This window comes from Cardiocondyla obscurior, linkage group LG03, assembly GCF_019399895.1.
Source record: "Cardiocondyla obscurior isolate alpha-2009 linkage group LG03, Cobs3.1, whole genome shotgun sequence".
NCBI classification, from domain to species: domain Eukaryota; kingdom Metazoa; phylum Arthropoda; class Insecta; order Hymenoptera; family Formicidae; genus Cardiocondyla; species Cardiocondyla obscurior.
The window spans coordinates 4,276,524-4,296,012 of NC_091866.1; the positions used below are offsets into that span (position 1 = coordinate 4,276,524).

General features: G+C 39.7%; 1 protein-coding gene across 2 annotated transcripts in view; it reads right to left on the reverse strand.

Annotated features, from left to right (window-relative positions):
• Positions 1 to 7,071: 7,071 nt before the first annotated feature.
• Positions 7,072 to 19,489, reverse strand: part of LOC139101230 (protein eva-1) — a 143,181-nt gene continuing 130,763 nt past the window's right edge. Inside the window, exons 7-9 of one of the 2 annotated variants that reach the window (XM_070654241.1) lie at positions 10,276 to 10,527; positions 9,231 to 9,462; positions 7,072 to 9,031 (exon numbers count right to left, since the gene is read on the reverse strand). In XM_070654241.1, coding sequence (XP_070510342.1) covers positions 8,803 to 9,031; positions 9,231 to 9,462; positions 10,276 to 10,527 — 713 coding nt within the window. In that variant the 3' untranslated portion in view covers positions 7,072 to 8,802. The remainder of the gene's footprint in view (positions 9,032 to 9,230; positions 9,463 to 10,275; positions 10,528 to 19,489) is intronic. The other variant, XM_070654240.1, reaches the window with a different exon arrangement.

Genomic DNA, 19,489 nt, shown 5'->3' on the forward strand with positions numbered 1-19,489 from the left:
TGGTGCAGCGGCTTAAATCATCATCGGTTGGTGAAAAAGCACTTCTCTTAAAGCAAACTAACGTAATAACATATTTAATCACGATGAACTTTGAAAACTTGCCGTGTGATAAATTACGTATTTCATTGCGTAAGATTGCGTTAGCTCAGCACGTCAAAGCGTAGAACTTTCGAATGTGCTGCAAACGGATTTCAAATTTTTCATATTAATTTCGCACAAATATTTAAAGATTAAATACGATAGCGGGAAAACTTAACTGGATTTAAGTAGAATTTCGTCAATTCAGCAATGCTGGGGAACGAAATGAGAGGTCAAGTGTGTTTCATAAAATATTAGATTAATTCCGCACTTGCTGAATGCGCGATAATATTTAAGACATTCCCCGTAGCCCGAATTGCGTTTTCTTCTTGAGATAATTTCTGTAATTTCCTTCCTGAACACCAGCCGTGAAAATAATCACCGAATTATTCGGGAAATACCACTCGGCGCTCGGGTGCTGTGAGACGCAGTCAGGTTTTAATTTCTGCGAATTATTACGGTTTTTCTAACCGTGAATCGCGTTACGTATATACGACAGGCCGGTCATCCTTTTCAGATTCATTATTAACGCCAGAGTAAACCAAAACTTTATCGACGTGTGCAAGTGTTAGGACAGGCGGCGATATCATTTTCCGCGGCATACGGGTCATATATGCGCAATTTAATCGCGCCGCGGGAACCCGTGTAAAATGTGGGTCACTGATTTGGCGATTTTAAATCATTTATTGTGCCCGCGTCGGCAAATATACTTACGTGGCTCGCGTTATTGCACCGCCGCTGAATGCCGCCGGTGATATTTCTATTGCAGCCGTAGGAGAGCTGTCGCCGTCACGTAGAACGCGGTCGAACGACGACGGACGGGCCCGTCGCTCAGTGGAAGAGCTTCGACGACGTTTCGCCGTTTCTTACAAGTGACACGGGGAGCCGGGACGGAGCAGTCCGCCGCCAATATAAACGGGAAAAGCAATCAACAGGAAGCAGAGGGAGAAAAATCGTCGCGTATTGAGAGTCTGCGACCGCTGCGCTGCAAGCCCTGCTGCTCCTGAATCATTCATAGCGCGCGCTCGCCTGCCGATTTCGTATCGCTTTCGTCGAAATTACATCTTCGATCCCGCAATGTCGTCGCAATTGCAGCCTGGCCTTTTAATTGATTTCGAACGGGCGCGTTGATAACGATAATTTATTCAATACTTCGGTATTCGCTCGCGGAGTTTGTCACCTCAGAAAATTTCTTTCCCTCGTTTCAGTCATATGATCCTTTATGTACATTACATATTTGATTTCGAGAACACACGATCTCTTTCAACCGCGTTAGATTTCGCGATTAAAAAAAAAAAAGAAAAAAAAAGAGAACAAAAATGATTGATACATCAGATTTCCGACGTGTTCGTTTTCACAAATTTAATATTTGCATTTACGCTACATTGAATTATTAACGGAGAGTACAAATATATTTTTTAAAATTACATTTGCTCTATTTATATTTGTGCAATATAAACGTGATTAATCAAATTTAAAAAAATTTTTGTTCGATGTACGATATATCTGTTTTATCCGTGAAAATAATATCACGTTTGACCAGCATCAAGTTGAGCTGCGTTGCGTCATGTATGCTATACAAATATACGAGCTTCCGCTATAACAATTCAAATAAAGCTTTCTTTGTACGTACAGATGCGCGCAACAAAACTCGTTATTCCATTCGCATTAGCTAGTTCAAAAATTGCAAAGTAACGTAAAATGCCGATCTCGATCGATCAAATTTCTCGGCGTGATTTCATCCACGTGGGCGCAATCTCACTTAGTGCAAAATAAAAACGAGGAAGGAAAAAAAAAAGGCTCCTTCGGCGTAAACCGAAAGTTTTAACGACAAACGCTCGAGCGAAACGCGTAGGCAACTTTCGCGTATAATTATCTAGTAATTCGCAAGCAATTAACGTGTAATATCGAAATAAACTCAAAGCTCCGGTTTATTATCGAGCGACAGTATTCCCGCGGGAGCAATCTAACTATTCCACGTGCAACGCATTCACCCGTTATCATTTCGCCCTCGCACGTTATTACAATTGCGATTGCTAATCCACGTTACGCGAAAACGATTAAAGAACACTGCTCGTTACGACGTATCGCCGGTAATTAAATATATCAAACAGTTGATGAATAATATATGCGCGCATGTAATTGTTTAGATGCTAATTTAATTGTACCTGAGAGATCCTTGTAACTACATACATTAAGCCGCCACCGTATGCCGCCGTTATGTACTTATACTTACGTATATCGTGCATATATCACTTTCCATATGTCAATAAAGAAAACTTGGGACATAACAAAAAAAAAAAAAAAAATTGAAGTAAACTATCAGCAAGAGATATATAAATTAATATTACAAATAAAATAAAAATTACTAATTAAAATTTCTTCTACAAAAAGCTGGGAAATTATGAGATACATGATGGAAAAATTTTTACTTGAAAAAAAAAAAGAAAAAAAAGGAAACGATTCTTTGCTTTAAAATAAAACCGAGATAACTCTTCTGAAATTTAACGTAATAAAATTTCGTTGTATAAGATAACCTGTAAAATGTAACCGGACTATGTAACAAAGACTCAGCTGATAAAATTGATTTCTTAGTCCCCCTCCTCCGTTCTCTCTTGCGTGTCGCGCTTTATTCGCACGACTTTCATTATTTAGAAAAAGGCGAGTATTTCTCCTCCTTCCCCGAAGACGAAATAAGAAGAACGGATTAACGAGCGTATCGCGAGCTGGGTTTTCCATAAATTATTTATTATAATTGTAAATCATATCCAAGGGAGACAGTTACACAAATTGAAAACATTAATCGTACTCTCAAGAACCGGAGTCGCTCCAGACGTTAACAGACGACGCCTGGGTCAAACTTCCTCGGCGACAACCTATGCTTATGCGCGGAAGAACCCTCCCGCTCGTTTGCGCTTTATAACACAATATTAACTCACACTTAGACGTGTGCGCGCGTACGTCGTATCTATTAATTTTTATAATAACAATTTGTTAATTCGCAGTTGAAATCAATGCGCATGTTCCTCGAATGTAAAAACGTGCGATTCGCAGTCAGGAAAGAATCGAATCGACAAATACACGATTATTTTATAGTACAGCAATATTTACAGGTGTGCTTAAAAATTATATACTTACAATAAAAACGTTTTAATATGACAACATTCTTTCGCTCAATTTTCCCCTATATTCTTTTTCCCCTAACCTTATAACGTATTCTTTATATTTCATATTTCATACACACACTTTCATCTGCTTGCATACTCAACATTACGTTATTTAAGTAACGCGAAGCAACGTTGCAGTACGTACGCGAGCCACTTTGTCGCCTAAAGAGCGCGTCAAGTACGCTCGTATAAATACGTATCGGGGCAGTAATTTGAAATGCAAAACGTTTCGATCGACGATTCGGAAACGGTATGCCGAGAATTTCTTTCTTTACTTTCGTAGTAAACGATCGGTTTGAAGAGAAATTACACGTGTCGCGCGCGATCGTCCATGTTACTTCTTTCATTTTTTTTCTTTTTCTTTTAAACATAATAAAAAGAAAAAAAAAAAAAAAGAAGAGAAATATATAAGCCAAGATTCACACGAATTAATTTAAACTCGCGTTATTAAGCCGGCAACTTGGCGCGCGGATTTATCATAGTGGATTACGTACAGTTTCTGTCACGACGAGGTTGCAAGTACCTACGGTACTTACGGACGCTTCTCGTTAGGTAATGTCAGGCACTCCGAACAAGTTGCTTCAACGAGAATAGACTAATTAATACCAAACGAGGTAAGGGCCGTGATGAAACGCTTGACAAAATTGTGCAAGATCGTTCGGCGCAGTTCGCGATCGTCTCATTGATCTCGTCCGTTAATTGAGAGTATGTACCAATAAAAAAAAAAAAAAGAACTTTCCCCAAGTTCAGAACGACGGACCCATTCTATTTCGAAAATTAAAATACGATATTTTGAGAAAGACCGCGGTCTTGGAAAATTCTTTAACGCGCAAACAATACGTAATAACGTTAGTGGACGTAACACACGAGATAATAGAGACTGGCGACGGTGCGGAACAAATGTTTATTTCCGATAAACGCTTACCCCGTGCATCCACCCTTACACGCTGTCTTCGACATTTCATCATTAATGTACCCATCACAGTATTATGCACATTTTAAATATCACGCATTTATACATGAATAAATCGCGTCTCCGACGAAATATTGCTTGGCTGCTTTTTACGGATGCTAGTCAATTTCGCAGACGGAGGAGGAACGTGTGCAATACGCCGCATTACCCATCGGCTTTTAAACCACTGATCGATCGGTCGGCGCTCAATGAAGCATCTTTGGTATATAATTCATTCATCCCGTTAGACGAATGCGATGGGGTGCGAGGAATAAATAAAGCGTGAGAAGGGCGAGCGCCGCGGCTCGCGGCGATATGATAATGAAAGTGGTTTTACGGAAGTGCGGCGTAAAAGACAAATCGGCGCCGAGTTCAGCAAAGGCGAAAGAGAATAGTTGAGTATGGTGAAGTACGAGAAATGCATGGAAAAAAAAGGGAAAAGAAAAAAAAAAAAAAACTTCCAGTATAGGTGACACTTGTCATAACATATTTACAGGATACTTTGCATTTTAAAGACGGGGCCGTTGCGGGGGGGAAGGGGATAAAGGGGAAAGTGCGATTTGCATTTTGTCGTGTAAATACCGACAGATAAGCAGAAATTTATCAAACCGCCGTCATCTAGCCGCTAAGCGGAAACACGGAACGGATTCCTGAGCGATATTATTTTTCTTTTTTTTCTGATTTCGCGGCACGTACCAACGAAATATTAATGCAACACGCGCTCCAGTGTACGTACGTACAACCGAAACGCGTCCCCCAAAGGGCGAGAACGAAGTTTAAAACGACGACATCGATCGTACCGCCGGTGAAATATATCGGCGGTTGTCTTCGTGCACAACACGCGATATATACTATTAATGAGGCGTGTGTGCATTCCGGAATTGGTGCCATTTCTGGTGGAACGTATGCACGAAGGACCTCGTAACGAATTAAGAATGATATTATCGGTGCGCCCGGACGAGAATAAAAGGATGAGAATAACGCGAGGCAGATATAAAGAGAACGCTAAAATAAAACCGTGAGTAGCGAGTGCTTCCGAGTTCCCAAGACGCGTAAATGTTGCACTACGCTATTTGCATAAATAGAAAGGTGTCGTCGCTGAAAATTTCGCGGGGGAGTTTCGTTCGCACAAAAGGAAAACCGAGGGACCTCGCGAGGCAGCCCGGCTTGTTGTGCGTGGGAAGTGAAAGAATAATAACGAAGAACTATTCTCGCTGATGAGAGGATCGTCTTCCGGATGGCAGCCTCTCCATAGCCCTCACGGTACATAAACCTTAATTAACGTGGAGCAATTAAAATTAGAAAAATAAATAAATAAATTTAGAAAAAAAAAGAAAAAGAAAATAAAGGAAACGCGCACAAGGTTACGTAATTGCATCTCGGCCACAAAGAAACTCGTTTTCCGAAGTTTTCGGATCTAGGTGAGCTTAGTCGCGTGATGATAGCCCTCGGGAATTATATTTTCTGCCGATACTCAATTACACGTTCGGTTACACCGTTGCGATTCGAATCGTGGAAATCGAATTGCCTTTTCTATCGATGTTGCTTGTGACATCGTTAGAGAGTTTTTAAATCCGATATTTCTCCATCAAGATGTGTTAAAAAAACAACTACAGATAAATAAGTAAGTGATTAAAAACACATTAATTGTTTTGCGCGCTTGCAAAACAATTTCATATCCAATTTTCTATAATAATCTGATTATTGTGTTATTTTTTAAGATTACACGTTTGACGACAGCAGGTTGATTGCAATCGAATTAAATTGTATAATGTAAAATTTGTAGCTGCAAAAATAATATCAAAAAATTAATATTTATCGTAGAAATTTTCGTAGAAAAAAAAGAAGTACTTTTTTTATGATTGGCAATTATTCGTTAATAAAATTAAATTACTTGCCAAGTTTATAAAAAAAAAAAAAAAAAAAAAAAAAAAAATAAGGAGGTTACCCATCTTTATTCGTACAAAAAGAGAAATTATAAAAATTTACTGACAAAATATAGAGGAAAAGAGACACGTGCGTCAATAGATCCGAATCTTCCTTCTCTCAAAAGGCCTTAATTTTTTCTTCAAAGACGCGAAAATAAGGTAACAGTTATACGTACTAAAATAACGTTAATTTTCCAACTAATATAAATAATTATATTAAAAAAAACCACGTTTAACATGTAAGTATGTATAAATGCATGCGAGCGAGCCCAGCATTCCTCGCGAAAATTATTCAGGCTCGCATATATTTTTCGTCTCAACAAACAGGGATGAAAAATTAATCCGCGAGAATGATATATGCCACTGATGATTGCGAACCCCGCGTGAGACCGCCGTCAAATAATGCCACTGATGTTAAGATGACTTCGACGTATTATCTAACTGATGACCTAGCCTTAAAGATAACGATCAGTGCGAGCGTTATTGCGTTAACGACCTCGCTGATGTGTCGAAAATGCGACTCCGCGTCGCCGGATACTCGCGAGATCGATTCGTCATAACGACACCGTGTGTGAGTTCGGGAGATTACGACTTACTAAACGTACAAACAAACAACGAGAACAGGCTTGCTCGAGCTCGGATTTGTCGTATATTACGGGCAGTTGAGCGAAATTACATTAATATGGCTCATTCAAATGATAATGGCATGGCCACGTGATACGCAATCTATCGTAATTTCTTTTTTTCTTTATGTAAAGTGAAATCTAGACTTAATTTCTACTCTTAAATAGATAAGTAAATTATCGTGATTAATCGAAATAAAAAAAATCTTTATATTGTTAAAAAATACAAAAAAAATTAAAAAGAAAAGAAAAGTTTTGTATAAGAAAGACTTCAAAAGGTTAATCCAGAATACAAAGAGAAAAAAAAAAAAAAAAAATAGACGTGTATTTTAAAGTTCCATTTAATCGGTCTGATTAACAATTAAATTTAGAATCGGACATTTCAACTAGTTCCATTTGGTCAGATTAGCTTTAAACGTGCCAACTTTCTCGTGACATTCTGATTTCATTGAACAAGCGGTACGATCCTGCCCCTGTCGCTCTCGCACAATCTTCGCGATCAATAACCAGCTGAGAAAGCACATGTGACAAACAAGATTGCGCATCACCGGTGAAAAGACGCACTCATTTTATGCGCCTCAGAGAGGAAGGAAAAATCCGAGCTCTGTTTATTACATACTAATCCTTGCGATCGGCCGCGAGGGAGAGGTTTTTCGCTGGCTCGACGGACGCGCACTCTCCCGCTTTTCCGTACAATTGCAAAATCGATTCTATGGCACGAAGGACAACCCTCCGGTTACAATCTCCGACCGTTTCCGATTTAAGTCCCGTAACGTGCCTCCCCATTCTTTTCTTCCCGCTTTCTAATCTGTACATTTTACCATGCCTCTATGTACAACGTGATATACATACGTATCAATTTCTATAAAAATCGTCTCGACTATGGCAGCGATTATGGCAGCTTCGACGTACGAAACCGCTGTAAGTTTCGTTGAGAGATTTTTCTCGAGTATGGGCGTGATCGCGGCTCGGCCGCTGCTCCGTGGTCAATAATTTCGCACGTGCCGCGCGAGCGACAGGAAGATCACTTTAATTCAACGTTTAACAGGCACGGATTTTCTCCGACACGGCCGCCTTACAGATCTCTTCAACATTGGTCTGCTTCGTTACCGAGGAAATTAATATCGAAGACATTACAACGCAAACAGCTAAATGTATCAAATTAATTTTCATATCGACTCTCGAGAATGTTAACTTCACGCTGTGATACGCCACAAGATCGCTGCGAATCAGTCGCGAATAAAAAGCATCCCGGAAGTCTGTTATCAGCGAAACGTTACCCGGCGGGTTATCGATATGCTCCGCGAAAGTCGGTTCGTGAGTTCCTTCCGCGGGTACACAGTTGAACATGTAGTGAGTACAAGGTATACAACGAGTAAATTGTAAGTCGACGGGGCCGATAACACAGTTTCCGCAAGATATGTCTATCTATTAAACAAACGGAAGACCGACAACACTCGGTAAAACCGCATCAAATGTCTGATTACACTTCGTATCACCTGTAATTCTTGCAGATGCGAGCTTTCGCGGTGGTGCTTAAAACTATTTTTTCAGTCCAGTTTGAAAAAGAAAAATTAAAAAAAAGGGGAAAAAAAAGACCCAAGTCTTCTTATACACATTTACAAATCGATTTGATCGTTCTCGTTGTAATCGCGACAAGCCAGCGCTAATCGTACTATATTCGTTCACTTTTGTTCACTCTTGCTTCTGTATAATAGATTATATATTTCTAATCGAGAATGTTCACAAGATCCTCGAGATGGACGACACATTTACAGATATACAAGTTCGCTCCGCTTTAACGAACCGTCGGGCAGACGGTAGACTCATGTCCGACGGCTGACAATTCATAAGATCGCACTGTCACAAACGTGTACCATAATTCGGCGCAACAAATGATAATTTATTCAACGTCTTCAACGTAATTTACAGCGGCTTTGTCGCCCGTGCCGTTTCGTTATTCTCACTTAGAAGCAGTATTTTCGCGTGCTAACTTCCGGTACCGGGCTCAAGGACGGGGGTCGTCCCTCGCGCGGGACAACCCCTTCCTCTTGTCAGCCGTAGTAATAGCTTTTGCTGTTGAGGTTCCGGGGATTCTCCGTGCGGAGAATCGTGTGAAGATTGTCCGTGCCGACCATGTGGTTCCCGAGATCAACGCGCATCCCCGTGTTGGTTGCGTGAGGCACCGACGTAGCGTGGATGCTTGTCGGCGATAAAGGTATCCTCGTATCGCCGTAGTAACGCTCGCCGTGAAGTCTCTCGGCCAATTGAGTTTCGGGTAATCTAAAAAATACAGGGAGCCTATGTAATTAAAAGTATCATCGGATAACGTTAAATCATAGATGAGCTTGCTAATTTTAATCTTATACGTAGGGTACTTAAATTAAATGTAAGACTCTAAAATGGCAAGTAAACAGTTAAAGTTTTATTAAATCGCGTAATGAAAATTTATCGTCTAAGAGAGAAAGATATATTTACATACCTCGCATCTTGCATCGGCACGGCTACTGGCGTGGTGAGATCGATGTCGGCATCGATCTCGGAAATATCGTCGGTGAATCCGTTCGGGAGGGTCTCGTTATTCGCATGGAACTTCGCGTCCCTTTTGGCGCGATGCCGGCTAATTAACAGACGGCCGATAACCAACCCCAAGAAGAGCAGGATACCGGCACTGACCGACACAATAATGTAGAGGTAGAACTTTTCTTGGTTGTCTGCAGAAATCACGTTGAACGAACATTTTAAAACTCTCGTACTTCTTTTAGTTCTTTTTTTTTCTTTTTTTTTTCTCTTTTCTTTTTTGTTCCTTGTGAAATATCGACAAGAGCAGATTTAAGCGTTATAAAAAATATATAAAAAGGAATCCACGCATTCTCTCTTTTTATTCGTTCAGTCTGCTTTTGTCTAAATGCAAATCTATTATGAGGATTGCCTATGTATGGACGTATGAACAAGCACATCCAACATGACATTTGAAAAAATAAAAAAAACCTCGGGAAAACGACGAGACAAAAGAAAAACCAATTAACATGCCGTAATTATTGCTATTGCTACTAGAAACAATGCAACGTCAAACACACAATGCTCACATCTGCCAGTTAGGAATCAATCAGCAGTTACATCTATCATTTCAAATCCATTATTTCGATATATTTTTAAATATCGAAAGCCCGGAATATAAACCGCTCAATTTTGATTAGCTTCGTTCCAGACATCGCATATATAAAATGCGAAAATTAATGACGCTAATTGTAACGATAAAAAAAAAAAAAAAAAAAATAATTAAATGTACTCCAATATCGAAAGCTCAACCATTCAAAATTAATCGGAGGTACGTCGATAATCAATAACGTGCGTATACCACAGGATGCTCAGGCAGCTACGAGAAGGAACAAACGTTTCCTAGCTTGGCCCTTCGTAAAGCAAAGGCACCCTGCTGTATCCAACCCTGGCAAGAGCAGTCGGGGGTCGATAGAAACCGGTGGTTTTACCAGCTGAAAGTAACGATCGACCGTTGATGTACTCACTCGTTATGAAGGAGTAGGCATTGATCCACTCATTCAGGTATCCCACCACTAAGCGATCCTCCTCCGGAAACGCGTAGACGACGGTAGTGCAATTCCCGGATGCGCTGGCGTTCCGGGTGGATATGGAATTACCAACCCCGCCGTCGCCGCTCGCCATCGCGCTCGCCTGGATAACCGTGGGCGGTAAAGGCGGCAAGGGTAAATCTTTCACCCCGATACCGTGCGACTTTAACGTGCTCGACCGCGCGTCCACTGTGCACGCGAGAAACATATACGTGAGGGAGTGGCCGGTTTGCCTCCCGGTCGCGCTAACGCTATCCGGATCTGAATAGCGAGGATAGCGTCGCAATTTCGGCAAGTCCAAAACCTTCAACGCCGCGGAAACGCGATAGAATACGGTAATTATTTTTACCGGCTCGCTTTTCTATTAACCACTACAGGGAGCGGAACTGTTCTCTCGCGGCACCTCCCTCGCGGCGCATCGAAATTTAGACTCGCCGAAATTACATCGACTTCGCTGCACCAAGCGCGGAGCAGAAGCGTTAAAGTATTTATATTAATTAATTACGTAGCAGTTTTTACAGCGAGAGCCAGACGTAGAAGAATATCGCGTGAAAGGCGGAATATTATTATGTCACATTAGCAACGTTTCTCGTATACGTTTTCACGGGGCTGAAATTTCACAGAGTGTTTTGAAACTTTATACAAAATAGATATTTGTGATGCGTGTTACGTAATTTGTTGTATTGCCGAATGTAATATGTTAATTACAGTGCGCAAGGCGAAAAGTATAGTGTATGAAATGTTGATTAGTCACTGTGTTATTCACAACAAAAAGTATAATAATTATTTATTCTATTTCGTTTTATTTCTTTTCTTTTTTTCTTTTTTTTTTTTGTCACGAAATACGATGATTCTTCCACAGCATTTAACGCGAGATACAAAAAAGACGGGCTATTACGAAGCAGTTGTGTCTATTTACGTTCAAAATCCTATAAATAGCATATTGAATAAACCTTGCATATCGCGACGATATTCTGCGGGTGTAATTAAAACGAGCCTGCATGATGTATGAAAATGTATCGTTTACAACTTCAAAGTAAAATTCAAATTACAATTTTCTGCAAATCTAATAGCGTCTAAATTACACAATTTTACAGTCACATTAATTATTCGCTAATTTTATATTATGAAATTTTATTTTAAATAAGATTAACGCGCCGTTAATTAAAGTTTGCGAATTAAATATGCGCTCGATATAAATGTGCGGCTGCAATTTAGAAATTAATAATGAAGTGGGCGTAATAGCTCTTTCCCAGTATTTCGTTAAGTTTTAGTAAACGTACCTCGCGCGAGAACCGATACGCTGCTCTCGTGCGCTCGCGATCTACGTGTGGGTATGCGCATAATGCAAATATGTTTTTCCAACAAACTTCTACGGCGTGAATGATTGATTATATCATAACACCCCTAATAGTCTCTACCGAATGAATCATGGAAGCTGTTCGACGCAGCACTCGTCGCCCCGAAGACCATTATTTACGCAAAAATTGCAATTTAGAGAACAAGATTACTCAATCATTCGTCACTCGATCGTCGTAAAAATGAATAATATATAGATATATATATATCTTTTTTTTTCTCTCTCTCGCGTTCACCGGGTGAAATTCGAGATATGAAATGAAAAGTTTTCGCGACAAGTCGTTTCCTTCTGTATCTTTCTCCGGATCGCGGAACTTAAATGGTATATTGTACTCCCGGAACGCTTCACGGTCTTCCGGATCCTGACTTACTTTTCGCCCGGGTTATTTTTCAGGAAATAACCGCACGGCAACCGAACGTCAATGGAAATAGAGGAACGGAATAAAGTGTAGATGAAATACTCGGGCATCTTTGTTGTCGAGTATCGACGGAATATTGTATGAAAATCGCGCGCGACTGTACAAGGAATATGTGACTCGCTTAAAATGCGTTGTAAGTTTTAAAATATAAAGCTGTAGCAGAAATTAAATTCTAAAATTTTTTTCTAGCCAGTTAATTACAGAAAAAAAAAATTATTCTTTAACAGCATAGTGTCCATAATTTATTAAAAGAAAAAGACAAAAAAAAGTTTTTAATTTAAGCTACTGCAATTTTGTTTTGCGCGACACATACGATAAACTTCCTTATAGAATGACTGATCCAAGCAGACTTAAAGGTGACGAATTACTCGGACACGACGTGTCTCGTTGACGGTTTCACTGACGCGGCGAAACCGAGAAAGAAAGTATCAGCATATCGCAATCTCGAGGCGCACTTATCAAAGTCACTCCGCGTAATAAATTACTTTTAAAATTGTTGACAATTCCGTTTTTCTTCCTGGATTTGAATTAATTCACGAAATAAAAAGAATATGGATTTAATAAAGCTTGGTTTTATACAGCTCGTTGTTGCACAATGAACACTTTCAGCGCATTCATTTTGCTAATATATTGTATACAAAATAGCCCGGAACCAGTACGCTCATTGGGAAGTTTCCGTGGGTCTTACACTTAGTAATGTCTTAGCTTCGAGTTATTTACATCATAATTCAAACAATATGGTTCTAGTTCTTCCGCCACGTTGCTTCGCCAACCTTCCTATCTCTCTCAAGCAAGATAACGTTCGCCAGTTTCTAGTTTTCTAATTAGCGACTCGGGAATGCTTACAATTAGCCGACGACGTCGCGGAATTCCGTATCTATCCCCGAGTTGTTGTTTTACGATCAAATGTGGTTGAAAAAAATTTTTATAACAACTGCGAAATTGATTTCTTACAACGCCATGACTAAGAAAAGATATTTTCGGCAAGTAAGAAATTAATGTTTCTTTATTAAATTTGGGATACGTTAAAAAGTGACAAAAAAAGAAAAAAAAAATTGAAACAAGGGTTAACTACTTCTATGTATCGACTCAGTAATATGACGTTATTTTATAAATTATTACATTGAAAACTATGTTCTCGCTGTGAATCTTTAAACGCGTTTACTTAGTCGGCTAGATAATAGCCGTCTGACGTGAGTCTTCAAACATACACAGAGTTACGTAATAATTATATTTGTGTGTCTTATAGCAAGCGCCATAGATATATGTACTTATGATTTCGGTTTAAGCCCGCTAATTATGTTACCAAAGGAGACTAAACTACAAGTACAGTACATTCAATGTTATGAATATACACTCGAGCTATGAAGGATCCTGATTCGCTCTTTGATTCACAATTTATGCTGAATTTAACTAGACTGTTTCATCGTTATACATAATTCTTTAACTTTTAAACGGTAATACCGTGACGCGCTCGCGCGCATTAAACGTCAGGATACGACTGCATAATGTATTATAATTTCGTATAATTTATATTAAAGTAATATTTTTCTGCATATTAGATCGCGACAGCGAGACAAAGATATTAAGTGAATTTCGCGAATTCCGTAGGTATCGAAGATAGAAAGTATCGAAATAAAATATAAAACGGGACAAAAGATATTGTACAAAAAAGAAAAAAAAAGAAGAGGAAGAAGAAGAATATATGGTAGCCGACTAATATTGAACGCTTCGTCGAACATTGTAGGAACATTGGCGCGAAATCCGTGCCTTTCGCTCGAGATGGCAATCGATCGTCCATAAAAGTTTAATCGCGGCACCGCACATTTCATACTTTATCCGTCATGAAGTATGCAACGCGCGCAAAGTTGTGTGCCGCTTGATGCTTTCTCGGTTATTTTCAACAATACCACCGTATTACATTAAAAATGGGGCCATCTTTTTTTTAATTAAATGGACGCGTAAACCACTTACGATTTGCCGTCAAAATTTATATCTGCCGCGCGATAGTATTTAAAAGTTTAATATAATTTTTTTTTTTTTCGACAACGCGGTAACATTAATCGATGTCGCAAAGTGACGGTATGATGTCAAGTTTAATCCACGTATATGCACGCACGGGCACGTATTATCAATTAGAACCGCGAGAATTAATATGTTTATTGGGACACGCTGGAAATTATTGTAACAGCGTGTCACGAATTATGAAAGTATATTAGAATAAATTCGCGAGCGCAAATCACGTATATGCCCAAAGACATTAAAAGTGATATTCAATTATCCCCCCGCTGTAAATAATCCCACGGATTCACAAAAACGTAATTTCGTTTCGCGCGTAAAATTAGATATTCCACGCATTTGCAGCGCGAAACGATGAACACGCGTCTATCATTAAAACAAAAAAGAAAAAGATAAAAAAAAAAAAATTCCCGGGGAAAAAGTGCTTTATGCAGAACTGTGTAACGGTGAAGCATGTTTTGCGCGCACTGGCGAACGAGACGTGACAAAGCCGAAAAGTTATCACGGATAAAATAGGAACGGAATACCGTTGCTTTTACTGCATAAACATTTTTATCCCGCGGCGAAATAATTTCTCATCAGCACCGCGCCGTGACAACATTATGCTCTGTCGCTAATGCGCGCCGCGCACCAACTACGGATTCAGCCATCGAGCAGACGAAATTATCACTCGCGCGGCACGTCCGCGATTCGCGTGATACGAGCATCGCGCTATCAAAAGAATCGCACGCTAGTTCGCGCTGCCACCTGTTCACACGTCACGAGAGACGCTTTACACTTTACGACAGCTGTAATGTACACGTGTTAATACGCTACGCGCTATTTCGAGGTCACACTTTACGATATAATACGCGTTGCGTGTAATAATAGAAAGTCCGTCTCGCATTTTGTCAATAAAAAAAAAAAAGTCTTTTTTTCTTTCTTTTTTTTTTTTTTTTAATCGTTCCGTGCAATTAAATACGACGATTAAAAACACTTCATTATCAAGTGATCAAACGGGCGCGCCCGTGAACCTGCGTTGATAGGAAATCCGGGGGTGTAAATCCGTTTTAAAACGCGTCGGACAACGACGCTTAGGGGCAATAAAGCATCGCGCGGCGCGCGTTAAGCTCGTAAAGCAGAAGCCCGATCCTCCGTCACTGTGCGAGGTAACTAAAATTTCGAGGGAACGGTCGCCACCTAATCGACATCCGATGGCTCGCCCCAGTGTTAGTATATTGACTGTGGATCGATCATTGGCGGAGCGACCCCTAACGAAATAGTCATATCGCTCCGGGCCCTGGTACTAATGTCAACATCAATCACTAACAGTGGCTATTAATCGTGCCTCAAAGTTTGCGTAGAGACCGGGCGAAGGACACTTTGCATTCGCGAGAGATCAGCCACGAGATATTCCGCTCTTCAAATTGGCTAAGTCTGTAAATGTTCTTATCACGCTTGTTTACTCGCGAAACAAGATACTCAATATCCGCGCTCAATATCTTACGTCACTTTGATAAAATAAGAAAATTTTTTTTTGTTCTTTGTTTTTTTTTCTTTTTTTTTTCTTCCCTTTCTGAAGTGAAAGCTCGTCGCTCGCGATTTGACGTTCGCCAATTGCCGGCGAGGGTGTCATTTTCTTTCGACCAATTTTTCAATTAGCGGAATAACTGAATTTTGCCACGTGAGCTATGCGCTTCAACTGAGTAACTCGTTAATTTTATCGTTTCCGCAAGTGAAGAAAACAACTGTAATTTTATCTCATCGGCGGGATAATACAATATCACGTTAAAGTGCAACAAGTACAACGATTACAATAAAAGAAATTATTGTAGTTAACATAATAGTAGTTAAGATTCTAACAAATTTCTTCGCTCAAGTTAGTCGGCGAAGTTCTACCAGTGATAAGAACTCGATACGAGGATCAACAATTTCCCTTTACGAACTTAAAAGTTTTACTTGAAAATAGTTGACGCGGTAGGTATTGATGTCGTGACAGCTGTTCGATAATTGCTTTTGCATCGACAGCTTTCCACCTAGTTTGGAACCAAGAGAGAACAGTCACCAAACTTACTAAATACTATGTACGACGTTATTAACTGATTGACAATGACTTCGCTGTTGACGATTGTTCCGTTAACGCGGTCAGAAATATATTAGTCATTATCGGATACGTGACGTTCGCGAATAACAGCAGGGCAAAATAGGTAGGTACCGCTTTTTTTTTTTTTTTTTTTCGTAGGCGCTTATAGTAAATCAGCAAAGATAAAAAAAGATAACAAAAATAATTTATTCCCTTCCCACTTTGAATTATCGTCAATTTTATAAAATATCTCACTGTTAATTTATGCTTTTCACAGTCAAAACTCCCGAGATTGTACGATTTACTAAAATATAACGTGAATAATTGATAATTAAAGTTTTAAAGTCGCGTTAAAAAATTGGATATCTTTCAGCTCGCGTTGTAAAAAATAATTCTGGATGAGTTTCCCGTAGAATAAATTTTACAATGGCAGAAATTAAGGGAGAGAGGGAAAAAAAATTTCGCTGCAGAGAATGGAGAGAAAAGAACCGAGGATAAAACCAAATTTTATTCCGTTTTGACGGAACGAGAGGATCTTTATCTTAGAGAGCCGGAGTTAAAAGGCCACGGCGTAGTCCACTGGGTCGGCCAGCAAGTTAAAAATGTAAATAGAAGGGAAAGTAAAGTTCTACGTGCCCTGAAAGCTCTCATCAAGCTGTGTAACTTTTACTTAAGCGATTTTGTTCTACCTGGCGCCGTATTATGCTCACGCTGTACAGCTTGCCAATGCGGGCTTACAAACGATATTTAATGAGCCACAGTAACCCACTTTCCTTAGTTTCATTGATTTTAGCAAGAATTATTATTTTACTTGTTTTTTTTTTTTTTTCTTTCTCTTTCTTCCTCTCTCCAAATCTTCTTGATACATTTCCCTAAAACTTCCTTCAAATGATGTGAGCAACGAAAACATTACGGCGTGACGCTTTACGCTCACAAGTTAAAACATCGTTACTTTTATTTTATTCGATCTGGCATTTACCGTATTATGATTGTAATAAGGAGAATTGAGTAAAGAATTGTGGATTACGCGGCCGAGATACAAGGGCGCACCCGCCCTACGGTAAGCCAACACGATTCACTTAATTAGTTACGTCAAGGCGACGACGAAACACGATAACTTAAGATTGTCCCTAGACATTCCACTCGATTAAAGCCATCCAATTTCAACGCTAAGTTCTGTCATTGTTTGCCGGCTAATGTACAGGAATGGCTGGTGGCCCTAAACGCGCGAAACGTGCCGTTTCTTATCTACGCTAACGACGAAATATGCGCCGATCCTCATTTGTCTGCGTCGCTAGTACAATTCTGACGGTTTCTTCGTTGTCGCCTAGAATGTGACACCACATTTACACGATATCCGTTTATCACACCGCGCGATACGTTGTAACTGTGAATTCCAAATGATCATTAATAAAGTTGAGATGCAGCTGAACATCCTCAAACAACGTACAATAACTTAACCTAATTGTCGGATTATTGCATTGCGCAATTAAACGTAGAGTTATAAGTGCGGACGAAAAACTCTGGGTTAAATCACGAGTTTAAATGTATACGCATGTCTATATATGTATGTGTGTTTTAGTAATTTACGTGCAAGAATCATTTTTACGGGATATTAAATTAAAAAATTTAAAAAAACAAAAAAGAATGAAATTGTAGAAAATAATGCTTGTATAAAGTTTATTTATTAATCCGACTTGTGTGCTGTTAAATGAAATCAAAATCTCAGTTATATAATTATTATACATTGTTTTATTAATTAAACGATTGTACGCGCGCGTAATCCAAAATGTTATAAATATTGCATATTTTTTTAATTCTTTTATTTCTTTTTTTTTACATTGGTTTTAGCTTGTCGATGAAATAAGATAATTTCCGATATTTAAATATTTGATTAACTATCCCGCGCTTACAATCGGATTAATTTCCATTCAAAATATATTAAAATTAAAATTAAAAGATTCGAGCATAAATCTTCTTTGCGGCTATTAAAATGCTTCCACCATTTCGTAAGCATTGACTTTTCTACCATCTAATAGGATTTCAAATGCAATTTGCATTTCCCCGATTCTAGTTGCGAAAGTGCATCAAAGAATCCGATCCGCTTACACCGATTACCAGCGGGTCAATTTAACTCCATTTTTAATATCGAGCAGTTTCTCGCGCAATATCACTAATCACTATCTTCGGTCGAGGAAGCTCATTATTAAATCCGCCGATCTAATCGACCGTGAGAGATTACGAGACGCGCCGCTTGTCTGCGCCTAAGAACTTCGCTAATATTTCGTTTCCACCCGAGCCGAGATAAGTTGGAATCGAATGTGTCAAATTTATTCGGCATTCTAAAGAAAGTAAGACGCGGGAAAGTTGGAGCAGATTTTACCTTCGCGACGCCAGGCCGCGATTTATGTAATCTCGCCGGCAGCTCGTTCGATGCATTTACGAATACCTTCCGTAAAGTCTCGCGACATCCCGAGTACGTCTGTCTGATACGCGATATTTTCCAGTAGCGTTTGTATTTTTTTTCTTTTTTTTTTTTTTTGCGTAATCACAGAGTAATCGCGGTGGTATACGCAAAGAGAGAACACATCGAACATTTTCATTGCTCGGTGTATATCCGTTCCGCGGGCAAATCGCCGATTTTCTTTTAATCTTCTTTACGTGACGCAAGGCTCGCGTAATTTATTCGCGAAGTTTAATTTTGTTCTTACTTGACGCAAAGATACAACCCGAGTAAAAGGATACAGTCATGTCTCGGGAAGGGAACTCGGTCATTATCTTTAATTAACGGCGCGATAGAATCCACGGTGCCTTCGATAAAGTTTGCAAAGCCGGCGAAGTAAAACGTGTCGGGCGGGCGATCCATGCTGAAATTGACCTAACGAGAGAACGAGAGAGAGAGAGAGCGAGAGAGAGAGAGGACCGGTGAGGAAGGGAGCAAGATAGGGATTACTTTGCCAGACGCAAAGTCAGGTTCACAGGTTTTTCATCGCTCACATATCGTAGCCCATCAGGTGGCATTAACTTTATCTGAGATTTTTTTTCCCCCGATAGTTCGACGTCCCCTTTCACCTTTAATCTCGGTCGGTGCACATCCGGCGCGTCCGATATTCCGCACCGCCGGCGCGATGCGCAACCTTTTCCCCATGGACGATCACCCATTTCAACCCTTTTTGCGTAGACGACGAGTAGAAAGACCCCGACGAAATCTTGATCAAAGGAAAAACTGATCCTGACGGAAGTTTTAAACGCCAATACGGGGCTATCACGAAATTCAGGAGACGCGACACGT